Source organism: Cebidichthys violaceus, unplaced genomic scaffold (assembly GCF_023349555.1).
Source record: "Cebidichthys violaceus isolate CVI_PGR_0920_01 unplaced genomic scaffold, fCebVio1.0.p SCAF_3, whole genome shotgun sequence".
NCBI classification, from domain to species: domain Eukaryota; kingdom Metazoa; phylum Chordata; class Actinopteri; order Perciformes; family Stichaeidae; genus Cebidichthys; species Cebidichthys violaceus.
This window is the reverse complement of record NW_027176483.1, coordinates 17,227,306-17,240,727: the sequence shown is the minus strand read 5'-3', so window position 1 is coordinate 17,240,727 and position 13,422 is coordinate 17,227,306. Positions and strand designations below refer to the sequence as shown.

The following is a 13,422-nucleotide window of genomic DNA, read 5'->3' as shown; positions in this document are numbered from 1 at the left end:
ATGTCCTTACATAACTTTCTGTTTTTTAATAATGACCTAACTTTACATATTTCCCATTATAAATAATGAACTTGTCCCAGACAGTGGTAATCATATTGGCATGCCCCTGTTACATTGGTCGTAATTGTAAGTCTGTTAACATTTGTGGAATTCAATGTGCCTCGAGGTATTATGTAATACCAGGACCGTTGAATAGAGAGCTCATTACTGATGGGTAGCCTTTTTTGTTGCTGTTCATGTTGTACATGAACATATGTTCTTAGAGAAACTACACATTGAGTTATAACTGTGGGCATTTGCCCCGGCTTTTGCGTGCCTTGTGGCATCAGCATGAGTTTATGTCGAGTTGTGTTAGTGCAGAGCTGTGTTGCTGGGGCTGTGTCACCACGAGAGGGAGGGACTTAGGCAGCAGGACAATGCTGGTGTTTGTGCAACGGCCCCTGAGTGGCGGCTGGCTCTCTCAGATCGCTCTCGCTTGACTACCATTGCTGCACGCATTGTTGAAGTGAAAGGAAAGTGGACAGCTTGATCCTGTCTGTGGGATGCACCGACAGAGGTAAGACCCCACAATTCCCCGCTGCTATATCTCTGTGATGGTAGAAAATTAAGTTTTTCTGAAAGCTGTCACATTGGGACTTGGGCTGTGTGAACTGGGTGAACTGTGCGAGCGGGGTGTTCCAGTGCAGTTTTTTAGAGGAAAAAGGGGGTCCGGGAGCTGGAGGTTGGCTTGGGGTGAGGCACCGTTGTCTGTGTTTTGGCAGGGTCACTACTGTGTGTGAATGGAGCTGAGCTGAAAGAAAGTTTCACAGAAAGAGGCTCAGCAAAAGGCATGTGTAGAATGTGACCAGGATACAGCAATGGAAAAGACAGAGTATGAAGGGGACATAAATAGAAGGAAAAACTGTTGAGGTGATGGAAAATGATACAAATCAAGATGAGAAGATGAACAAAGCAAAAAAAATAATTATTGATGACGAAATGTTTCCTTTACTCTCAGAGGAGTGGACAGGCGAGGATAGAGTGAAGGTTTAAAGTGGTAAAAATAGAGGCGGGATGGAGTTGGAGAGATTAAGAGAGAGATTAATTAAGGAGTTGACAGAGAGGGGGAAGTCAAGAGGAGAAAAGGCAGAGAAGGAATGGAAGAAACAGAGAACATAGTAAAGGAAAGAAATTGCTGTGGAACCAAGATAAGGTTTCAACTGCATCTGTATTATCTCCCCAGGGCAGCAAAATACTATCCTTCCAGAATAAACAAATAAAATATGTCAAACTAGTTTTTCCACTTCTATTCAAATGTCCTTTTCAGTCCTTTGTTAAATGCTGGGTTCCAAATGTGGTAAAAGAATACCGGTAAGCCCCCACATTTTCAGTTCGGCCCACCTCGCTAGATCAAATACTCTGATCCCTTTTAGCTGACAGATTAGAGAGACTCAAGATGTTCTGTCTCCGTGTGGTAGTCCTGGGGTATTCCGCTATTCACATTTATCAATGACTAAATCTGGACTTGATAGGCTCTATAGTGAATGTGAGGTGTGTCCATCCTCCATCACAAAGACACTCTCCTACACAGGGCTTTGAGAAAGACAAGCGTCATATAGAACAGAGAAACAGTGGTCTCACTTGTACCCTTTCGAATTACTTAATCCTTATTAATTGCATGCGTTTTATGTTTCCAGGCAGTGGGATATTCGAGATTGGATTTTGGTGTGAGGTACAACAAAGCAGAAAGGCTGGCCAGAAGACACAGATCCAACAGATTCTGTTGTGGTTTTGTCCACAACAGAAAAAAGGGCGTCCAGGGGGACGAGGGCGGTCCGTTGCTGCCACATTAAAAGAAGCAGTGAGCTGCATTTGTGGCGTGGGCGGGCAGGTGAGGGTTAAGCTGCTGTGACAACATTGGGTGGCGTGCCGAAGTGTGAGAGGAAAGAGGAAGACGAAGAGGAGGGGTAGGTGGGGGAGGAGGAGGAGTCGTGGACTTGGGCCTGGAGCCCAAACACAAGCAGGATGGCGGAGAAGAAAGTTAGGTGAGTATCTTTGCCACTTTTGTTTAGCTTAATGAAGACGGCTAAAAATGCATTCATAATGTGGAAGCAGCAGCTGGGTTGACGTTGGGCTTTTACTCTCTCTCTCTCTCTCTCTCTCTCTCTCTCTCTCTCTCTCTCTCTCTCTCTGTGTCTGGCTGGTGTGCCTGCTTTTATTTCTATTTTTGTCATTGAATGGATGTGTCATTTGCATGGCTTGTGTTGGTGACTGTGTTTCAATGGGTCTGTGGATGCATGTGGGCCTGTGTCTGTGTTGATCCCTCAGCAGCCTCCCCGCTAAGCTGATTAACGGGGGTGTGGCAGGCCTGGTTGGTGTGACATGTGTATTTCCTATTGACCTGGCCAAGACCCGCCTACAGAACCAGCAGGGCGTCCAAGTCTACAAAGGAATGTGAGTAGGGCTCCCCTGGCCCGAGTTAACCCGATACATGTACGCAGTTGGTCTTAGCATCCCTGAACAATACGTTTTCATAGTTTTTGTTGAAAAAAAGCCTCTTAAGTCATCTTTATAAGTTAGGGAAGGAAGACAAATCTTTTTTTTTCTGCATGCAAATTCAAGCCAAGTCTCTGAACTGTAAAAACCGTTGCAAACTATCTGCTGGTGATGAATGGTAGCTAAATGTGCTCTTTGGTAGACAGCACTCTCTAATTTGAGCTTCAAACAAGTCAGAATTATTGAGACGATGCCGACATCCTTTTCCTCTGAATCTCAGAGGGTGGAGCAGCACAGCTCAACACACTCTTCCCATACTTGGTCCAGTGATTTTGGTGAGTTTGTAAAAAACTCCCTCATGGGGTCATATGAGTGAAAGGGAAAGACTGTATACAGTGTGTGTTTTGATGGACTGCCATGGTAGCTTAACCAAAACCAGACAAAAGTTCAAACGAATGCACTAAGACTATTTCACATTCAATTACTTAAAACGAAGAGATGCAGAGCAAAAGACAGATTCTGTGTCCTTAAAAGACACACCAACCACAAACTGTTAACTGCACACATCTGGTGGGCATCAATATTGCTGGCTGACTGGGTGTGGTCATCCTGTGTTTACCACATTTTAGACTGAGGTTTTCCACTCTGAGTCAGACATGGAAAAATAGCTTGGATAACTTCCCTTCAAGGCCCAGTCACAAGGTTGGCTTTTTTTTTTTGTTGTTGCTCTTTGCAAAGACAGAACATTAACAGCACTGTTCTCTGCCCTGTGTGTTGTTGTGGCTGAATAGAGGGTCCTGGTGTAGTTGGGTGAAGGCCATACCGGTGATGATGCTTGTAAATGAAGCATATAATTGACTTGACCTTAATGTCTGTCAGTAGAGTTAATGGTGAAACATATGAACATATGGAGTATTCTAGAACCTCGTGAAAAAAACAGACAAAATGTAAATTGCCTTCTTTTTTGGTCTTTAAAGGATGGACTGCCTGGCAAAGACGGTACGCTCGGAGGGCTATTTCGGATGCTACAGAGGTATTTTTTGCATTTCTAATCCCTGTGACAAACAACACTTCGACCGTGCTTTACTATAAGCTTAATCTGGCCACGTACGCTGTTGTTCCTCCTGCGAGCCCTCGATCTTATTGTCTTAACAACCAGCGTCTACACTGCCATCAAACGTGAGCCATAAGCTGCCGTGTAGGTCCGCTCTATTTGTGTACCTCAGTGGAAACTGTTGTGTGTCATCAGCCTGTTTGTCTCCTCCAGGTGCCGCAGTAAACCTCACTCTTGTTACACCAGAAAAAGCCATCAAGCTGGCTGCCAACGACGTCTTCAGACAGAAGCTCTCGAAGGATGGGTAAATAGATTTGTGCCCTTCAATGATGCATCATATAACAAAGCCACATAAAAAGCATCTCAAGCAATGCAACAGGTCCGGCTGAAACGTACTCGTTGCATTACAGTAGATTCTTTTTCTTTAATTAACAACTAATTCATCATGAAATTCAATCAGTGATAAATGTGTTTGTTGATCTTGTTTTAAGTGTTAAAGCACTTAAATCTAAGGTCTTAGTGTAATTTGCCAAAAATAAAAATAAAATAAAAAAGAATATGCTGATGATATGCATGATTTGCCAAGTGCTTGAGGCAAATCCTGGGGAGCAAACAAAAAAAAAATTAAAATATCAAGCTTGTGTGCTCTTCAATATACGGACTCATTGCCTTTTACTGTAAAAGCGTGCTCTTGATAATGCTGTATATGTGTTATTGACACTGTTTCCAGGCATTTACCCCTGTGGGGGGAGGTACTGGCGGGCTGTGGGGCTGGGACCTGTCAGGTAGTCGTCACCACTCCTATGGAGATGCTTAAGATCCAGCTGCAGGATGCAGGAAGGCTCGGTGAGTTGGTTCCTGGATTTAATGCTTTTTTTCAGTTTTTTCTTTTTTTTCTTGTACAAATACCAAGAAGCAGTGTGTCAAAATTCATGTCAGCGTAAAAGGATGCAATTCACTGGAATCTTGTAAAATCATATTAAGTAAATCAACTTGGAAAAATGCACCTTTTTTCCCATATTTATAATAAGATTGATTTGGTGTAGCTTAAGTCATATACACGCCATGCCTCCCAATAATTAAGACCTAATGTGAGTGTTGTTATTGAGCTATTGATTGTTGCTAACCTGGGGCAGTCTGTGTTTGACCATCAGCTGCTCAGAGGCCTGTTTCAACTCCAGCTCAGGCTGCTGCCCCTGGTCTAGCTCAACCATTGGTGGCCCCCCAACCAGCGCGACCGAGCCCGGCACCTCGGCCCTCGGCCACCAGCATCACTGTGGAGCTGCTGAAGACTCGTGGAGTGGCGGGCCTCTACAGGGGAGCAGGAGCTACCTTAGTGAGGTCATACACACAAAAAGATAAATACACACACACACACACACACACACACTTTCAATACACACACACTCATCCACACACTTTCAAAACATGATGTTTTATATTTTACAATGAAATTAAAAAGACAGAGGCAAACCATAGCTTAATACCGTTCACAATCAGTCTTTTTCCAGAATCTTTATATGTTTTGAATTATTCCAGACAGTTCTGGTCTCCATTATAATTCCTTGTCTTCTTGATTACCAGTGGTGTCACTCAGTCCATGACATTATGCTTTTTATACTTTGCTCTCATGTTGGAAACCTTTGAAAAATATCACAACCATGCACAGCTGCTTGTGTTCTCCAGCTCTCCTTTCATTCAACTCTGTCATCACTGCTTTAATGAGTTGATTTCACACCACGCTAGTTGTACTTCCTGACAACTCTGACGATCAACTCTGATCAATAGATTCCTGCAGCTATGTCTGGCTGCCATACTGCAGTTGAATGGGGCCATGTCTCTTTCTCTCTCCCTTTGTTTACAGTCCATCCCCTTTTCTTTCTTTATGCCATAACAGCATCCCTCTCACATTATGTCCTTTCCGCCTTTCCGTCAATCAAACATTTCTGTAATCCTTATTTTCAGGGACGTCCCCTTCTCAATGATCTACTTCCCGCTGTTTGCCAACCTAAACGCGCTGGGTCGGGAAAAAGTGGGTGATGTGCAGGCTCGGGCGCCGTTCTGGCAGTCCTTTATGGCCGGCTGTGGCGCAGGCTCAGTTGCAGCTGTGGCTGTGACACCATTGGATGGTAAGTGGGAGGAAGATACAGACAAAGTGAGAAAGACAGTAGGTCAGGAGTTGGAGTGTGAATGGGGATTCAAGCCTACTGCTAAGATAGCAGGTGTGTGTACACACACCCGGTGATACAACTAATCTTGTATCTCTGTGACCTGCTCGGCCCAGGGACTACAGAAGATTAGCTTTTAGCTATATCTGGTACAATATATGTAGTGTGCATTGTCCCTGCGAAATAAACAATGAATCAAAAATAACACCTCACTCATCTTACAAATGAAAAGTTGCATTTATAAGAAATAAAACAAAATATTGCTCAATTTAATGCACTTAAAGGTTTTGTTGCTTTAGCCTCACTTAGTAGTAGCTTATGGTCGCTACGGTTAGCTAATGTAAGCCAACTTTAGATGGATATTAGAAATGACTTCCTTGTTCACTCACTCATGTCTCTACTCACTATCTATAATCAATATTCTGCTCAATAGTGTACTTAATAGGGAGCAGTACATTTGTCACTGCCAGCTGACACATACAGTGATATATATATATATATGTATATATATATATATATATATATATATATATATATATATATATGTATATATATATATATATATATATATATGTGTATATATATATACATATATGTATATATATATATATATATATATATATATATGTATATACATATATATGTATATATATATATTGATCTGATGTAATGACATTACACCTCTGTGTTTCAAATGCTTGTACAGTCATAAAGACTCGTCTGCAGACCTTGCAAAAAGGTGATGGGGAGGACACATACAAAGGAATTGTTGACTGCACACGGTAAGAATTCAGCAGTCAGAAAACATGTGTTGCCTAAATATCTTTAAGTGTGGAGGGCCATGTAACATTTCCCCTCTCCTGTCTCCGTGTACTTTTGCAGGCGCATCATGACGCGGGAGGGCCCGTCGGCGTTCCTGAAGGGCGCGGCGTGTCGCGCTCTGGTCATCGCTCCTCTTTTCGGCATTGCGCAGGGTGTCTACTTTCTTGGGGTCGGGGAGACGGTGCTGGGCTTGCTGGGATAGCGGCGCTTGGCATTGGGTGGCGGTGGACGTGTTGTCCCCGCTGCCTTTAATTAAGTGAATGAATGACACAACCGAGCGAACGCTGAATACAGAGAGAGGGGAAATACGGCCGCAGTCTGCCTAACCAAAGGAAGAGGAATGGTCTGACATATGAAGAGGGTCTATTTGCTAAGATGTGGACCAACGGATTCTAATCACTAATCAAGATTCTCTAGGTTTTTTTCATGCTGCCAACAGGGTCCTGTGTGTGTGTGTGTGTGTGTGACTAATCTGAGTATGTGTGTCCCTAATTGTCGGGGTGGTCCCGTGTGCTTGCTGCAATATGTCTGGGTTTGTTACCTTTCACCCCGAGAAGGATTATTCGGTCTGGTTAAGAGAGAGCTGCTGCATGTGGTTTGAGGCTGCTGACTAAAAAGCCAATCTGACCATTTGTATGGTCATGACGGAGAACTGTGCACCATCCTATGTAAGTGATTCCCCTTTCAATCTTCATCAAAAGCTAAGATTGCATCACATTGAATGTCAGAGTCTGAACTGGCGTCAAATGCCTGATCATCATTTAGAGTGAAATGTTTGACGCGCTTCTCTGGAAAATTCGCTCAATCTCCTTCTGCTCACCCTGTTTAATGCGTTCCTCCCACTCCATTCGTGAGGTCCGAGTTGTAATCTTGGATTCCTTCAGTGGATTGGGAGTTGCTGGCTGCCAGAAACTCTAAGGTCAGTTGTTAATCTGATGGTAATGCTTTAATCCCGGCATTGACATACAATACACCCTAACACACAGCTCACTTCCTGCCTAAAGGCCACAGGTTTAGACCGCTGGGCCACGTATACTGTCTCGTAGCCTTCACTTCCTCTTGTCCACACAGCTTGGCAGGGCTTCAATAAAACCTGAGAAAGCATATATTACCGCTTATTTACACATAAAAATACATCGCTTCAAATGACGTGTGCACAATAACTGAAAGAGAATGCAATTAACGCCTTGTATTTGCTGGTAGATTCTAAATCATCAAAAGTCTTAAATTAATTCAGTGGAATTGGGAGTTTTGAAACATTGATTTGGTATTTGAGTCCCACTTAGGACAATTTGTTATACCCATGGGGGGAGTAGGGCACCTTGTTTTATAACTGTTTGCCATTACTGAAGGCACTAAAAGAGTTTTGTTTTTTTTACATTTTTAATGCAAGACACATTTTTGATGTGGCTATCGTACCTAGACTACTACATCTTCCTCATTGTAGAGTCATAGCCGGAGTAAAATGTTTGTTTACAAGCTGTAAATAAAGATTTCTCATACGTGCTCATTTATTTATTTTTTATTTATTTGGCTTTCGTATGTTATTTGGCTTTCGCTGTCCGCATGCAGACGTAGTAAAACTATTTAAAAAGAAGAGATGTTTGGCAAACATACCATATAATCCACATTATAGGCTGTACTCTACACAAATGTATAGAGTATATGTGTATATTTGTTGACCTAATTATGTAGCTTTGATTACAATAATCTAGTATCAAAGAGCAACAGATTTCCCAAAACAACTGAAGGAATACATTTTTGCAATGTCATTGCAATTTAAAGCAGTTAAAGCAGAGTGCGCTTACACATAAATAAAAGTGCACTTGTTGCATTATTACGTCAATTAGTGCAAAAAAATAAAGCTATATCAACACATCAGTAGCATCCCATTGGGTGATTGTACAGACTCGTGCTCACGATGATGAAGGTCTTTGGTCACCTTATACATTCCACCTGCGTCCACACTGCTCTCCTCCAACCCGCTGCTAATCCGTGAACCTGCGGTTTGGATTGGCTCCAAACAAGTCCACTCGGATTTCAGGCATCATCTGTCAGGCGTGAAGTCAGGACACGAATGAGTACACAAGAAACCAAAAGGATAAATCATTGAACCTCCCTACAATCTCCACGACTAACGTTGAGGACACAGACGTCGAGTGCCAAAACTTAAAGAGAAGTGAAAGTTTCTTGCTTGCAAAAAGTGAAATACAGTTAAAATACATCTTTTAGAGGACGCCTATGTAGCGATGCGGCTCTTGTCTGCATCAGCAGCTGTGTGGAGGAAGCAGAAACCATGTCGGGACGCTTGCTCAAAACAAATCCCTCTCAAGGTTTCTCTGCAACACGAGCGGGTCGCCCAAACACAAAGCATGAACGAATACAGTTTAGTGATTTACAAAAGCAAAACGGTCACGTCTGTATTTGGTAAACAACCGGCTTCCCTGCTGCACCTGAATCTACAATCCAAGCAAAAAGAAGAATCAGTTGTTCCCCCCATTCTTAAAAATATTGCTCAATAAATAACACCCAATTAAAGTTCGGGTCATTTGTGTGTAGCTTGTCAGACAATCGGCTCACTGGAAAGACAAGTGGGCTCTGCTGCCCTCCACAGGCAAACAGCAGAAACTACAGTCACAGTGTTATAAAGGTGTGTGTACTTTATATTTTAGATACATTAAATATTACATTACTCTACCTGTTGTGCCATCAGCTCAAGTCTGTTCTCCAAAGTGTTGGAAACCTTGATCTTCCTGTTATCATTGTACACTTCTATCCCTCCGCAGCTGTTCAAACAAAGAGTTTACACAATTGTGAGACAACCAAACTCATTTCAAGTTTGCTTTCTCATAAAAAAAAAGTAATCTGACGATACATTTAAAACCATAGACTAAGAGTTGGTCCATTAAACCATCTTACATCTCTGACGGAAGAAAGCGTTCCTGGTCGATTTTGACGACTATGTTGATCTTCACGGCCTCTTTGTAGATTGGGATGTTCTTCTTAACCGCAGCCTGTCAAGCAATAAAACAAAGACTTAGAAACACAACACCAGCTATAAATGTAACAAAGGATGAAGCGGCTGTTGTAATTAACTTGTAACAATAACTACAACATAAAGCACCATATTTAACTCCACCTCACCTGAACCATCTCTACGTCCTGCTGTCGGCAGCGAATGGTAACTTTAGGTTCCAGCAGTTGATAGAAACCCTAAAAAAAGAGTGAAAAGCACTCAGAAAACGCAGAGGAGCAACAGACCGATCAGCTGTGTATTTACCCGTATTGGCCGTCCCATGAGAGCGACTCTACCTGCAGCACCAGGCCCTCCAGTAAGGCGGAGTAACTCGCAGCGTCCTTTGCAATCTCTGCAAGTCTCTGACGAGCCTCGTTCAACAAATCCTGAGACAGGAACCAAAGCAGAGGACAGAGGTCTCCCTGAATTCATTTCGATAACTTTTAAAGACATAAACGTGCTGCTCATAAACTGGTATTCAGATCCTTTGGAATAAATAACAGTATATAAGCAGTACTGTGTAAATATAGACGTGTAAAATATGAGCCTTGATCTCTCACCGTGATCATGTCGTCGCGGGCCTTCAGCACCTTCAGCCTCGCTTGGTTCATCAGGTTGGACATCTGGCTGTGAGAGCGGAAGGAAAAGTCAATGAGCAAATGATCTGCAGACATGAAGACGCTCCGCATGACACCCAGTCCTCACAGCGCACCGATTTAAAGACGCCTTTGGCATTACAAGGGGATTTTACGGGGCGAATCGTGAGACGTCCGTGTCCAGGAAGGTGATGTAGTCACAAATATTTATTTCTGTTCAACTGTAATGAGAACTTTACCGAGGGCGACCGTCCTTAACCGAGGGGACAAGGAGACGGTGAAGGAAAGCTCAGAGCAACTAAAGTGACTGAAAGAAAGGGGAAAAAAAACAACTTTTCTGGTAAGAATTGATTCAATATGATGACGAATATTAGTTCAACTCGGTCTCTCAATCCATCTGAGGACTCAAGACCGCAAAAGTCTCACAAAATGTAAGGCCGTCGATACTCAAATTGAAGAATTTGGATGAAGTGTGAAAGACAATGACGGCAAACCCATACAATAGCTAAAGAAAGAAACAGATAGAAGCCTGTTGTGGTGTAGCATTATCTAGTAGTGTGATCCCTGTCATGTGAAGTCTGTGTCCCTGAACATAAGATATGGGAACACTACTGACATTTGTCTTCATTTAGTAAAGCTTAAAAACACCAAGGGGGCCTCTGTTAAATAATGATTTAAAGGGGATGGAACAATAATTTGTATCATAATTTCACATTAAATTATGTTTGATCAGTGTCAGAAACCTGATTACATCAACTGTGAAAACAAATCATGAGAAGGTCAATCAATGGGCAGGCAGTGTATCAGCACTGCTCACAATTTTAGGGAGTGTAAAAAAAAGTACAAACGTTTTCTTCTCCCAATAGCATTGTTTCCCTAAACTGGTAATAAATGACCAACGACACACATTTTCTTATGTTGTTCGATCTGCTTGTCCTTCTTCTCGTAGTGCTGCATGATCTTCACCCTCTGAGTCTGAACCAGGCGACCTTTCTCAATGTTGAACTCTTCCTCCGCCTGAAAACAGACGCATCGACGAGGCCTGTTACTGCAGTGGACATCACAAGACTGACGGAGACAGACAGGCTGACGGAGACAGACAGACTGACAGAGACAGACAGACAGAGACAGGCTGACACAGACAGACAGAGACAGACAGACAGAGACAGGCTGACAGAGACAGACAGACTGACAGACAGAGATAGACTAACAGAGACAGACAGACAGAGACAAGCTGACAGAGACAGACAGACAGACAGAGACAGACAGACAGAGACAGGCTGACAAGACTGACTGAGACAGACAGACTGACAGAGACAGGCTGACAAGACTGACTGAGACAGACAGACAGACAGACAGACTGACACTGGCAGAGACAGACAGACAGAGACAGGCTGACAGAGACAGACTGACTGAGACAGACAGACTGACCGAGACTGACAGACAGAGACAGGCTGACAAGACTGACTGAGACAGACAGACTGACAGAGACAGGCTGACAGAGACAGACAGACTGACCGAGACTGACAGACAGAGACAGGCTGACAAGACTGACTGAGACAGACAGACAGACAGACAGACTGACACTGGCAGAGACAGACAGACAGAGACAGGCTGACAGAGACAGACTGACTGAGACAGACAGACTGACCGAGACTGACAGACAGAGACAGGCTGACAAGACTGACTGAGACAGACAGACTGACAGAGACAGGCTGACAGAGACAGACAGACTGACCGAGACTGACAGACAGAGACAGGCTGACAAGACTGACTGAGACAGACAGACTGACAGAGACAGGCTGACAGAGACAGACTGACAAGACTGACTGAGACAGACAGACTGACACTGGCAGAGACAGACAGAGACAGGCTGACAGAGACAGACTGACTGAGACAGGCTGACAGAGACAGACAGACAGAGACAGAGACAGGCTGACAAGACTGACTGAGACAGACAGACTGACAGAGACAGGCTGACAGAGACAGACTGACTGAGACAGACAGACTGACCGAGACTGACAGACAGAGACAGGCTGACAAGACTGACTGAGACAGACAGACTGACAGAGACAGGCTGACAGAGACAGACAGACTGACCGAGACTGACAGACAGAGACAGGCTGACAAGACTGACTGAGACAGACAGACTGACAGAGACAGGCTGACAGAGACAGACTGACAAGACTGACTGAGACAGACAGACTGACACTGGCAGAGACAGACAGAGACAGGCTGACAGAGACAGACTGACTGAGACAGGCTGACAGAGACAGACAGACAGAGACAGAGACAGGCTGACAAGACTGACTGAGACAGACAGACTGACAGAGACAGGCTGACAGAGACAGACTGACAAGGCTGACTGAGACAGACAGACAGACAGACAGACAGACAGACAGACAGAAACAGGCTGACAGAGACAGACTGACTGAGACAGACAGACTGACTGAGACAGGCAGACAGACAGACTGAGACAGACAGACAGAGACTGACTGACAGACAGAGACAGACTAAACTGCAATTACCTTCGCGTCAATTTCCTCAACTTTCTCACTGGCCTCTTGTTCGATGAAGCCCATCATGTGCTTGATCTGTCACAAGAGACAACATGTAGTTTGTTCAAATTCGGAACTCATACAACTTGAGCTTAAGCATTAACGTCACGCTGCCACACTAAATGACTGGGAACGTTAACTATTTAACTTGTGTGATAATGCAACAGCTAACGTTAGCTAACACAATTATGTAGAATGGACCAATACCCAGACTAAATGACGCGAGTTTAGCAACAACCTCGAAAGTTAAAACGACAGTTTAGTACACGATAATAGATTAAGCAGCTAACTTTAACACAAAACGATACCTTAGTTCAGGTTTTAGCCCATTGGCTAGCGTCAACGTGTGTTGTGTTAAAGTTAGCTAACTCAACCTAAAGTTATAACTTAAGTTAGGGATACATATGGTTGAACATTACAGTTTAGAGTCTAACATCGTCAACATTGCTTTAGCGTTACCTGTTTCTGTACGTCAGCATCTGTAAGCGCCATGTCTGTCCTTAAATTACTTTGTTTATTATGAGACTGTAAAAAAAAAAACGTCTTCCCGACCGCTTGGACAGTCCAGTTACACAGAAACAGTTAGGACAACATGCTTCTCCTCTTCCTTTGCATTAAAGTCGAGCTAGCGATACAAGACGAACACAACATCCGGTTATACCTTTCAAAATAAGACATGTCACCCTTGGAATAGGGAACAGGCACACCTGTCACAATATTTTCCAATAATTAA

The 13,422-nt window shown here is 43.4% G+C and overlaps 2 protein-coding genes across 3 annotated transcripts; one reads left to right on the top strand and one right to left on the bottom strand.

Annotated features, from left to right (window-relative positions):
- Window positions 1–424: 424 nt before the first annotated feature.
- Window positions 425–8,033, top strand: slc25a18 (solute carrier family 25 member 18). Of its 2 annotated transcripts, none has more exons than XM_068722894.1 (10): window positions 425–556; window positions 1,677–2,024; window positions 2,311–2,433; window positions 3,453–3,508; window positions 3,743–3,833; window positions 4,260–4,375; window positions 4,684–4,870; window positions 5,495–5,658; window positions 6,404–6,479; window positions 6,580–8,033. In XM_068722894.1, exons 2-10 carry the CDS (start codon window positions 2,005–2,007, stop codon window positions 6,719–6,721), a joined length of 975 nt encoding a protein of 324 aa, XP_068578995.1. In that variant the 5' UTR covers window positions 425–556; window positions 1,677–2,004; the 3' UTR covers window positions 6,722–8,033. The 2 variants fall into 2 exon arrangements, with proteins under 2 accessions (XP_068578995.1, XP_068578994.1); XM_068722893.1 differs by having other exon boundaries at window positions 2,308–2,433.
- A 5-nt stretch (window positions 8,034–8,038) lies between these two features.
- Window positions 8,039–13,303, bottom strand: atp6v1e1a (ATPase H+ transporting V1 subunit E1a). The gene is made up of 9 exons (XM_068722895.1): window positions 13,149–13,303; window positions 12,660–12,725; window positions 11,039–11,148; window positions 10,096–10,162; window positions 9,832–9,921; window positions 9,664–9,732; window positions 9,439–9,533; window positions 9,218–9,305; window positions 8,039–8,570 (listed from the first exon to the last, which is right to left on the bottom strand). Exons 1-9 carry the CDS (start codon window positions 13,179–13,181, stop codon window positions 8,508–8,510), a joined length of 681 nt encoding a protein of 226 aa, XP_068578996.1. The 5' UTR covers window positions 13,182–13,303; the 3' UTR covers window positions 8,039–8,507.
- Between the last annotated feature and the right edge of the window lie 119 nt (window positions 13,304–13,422).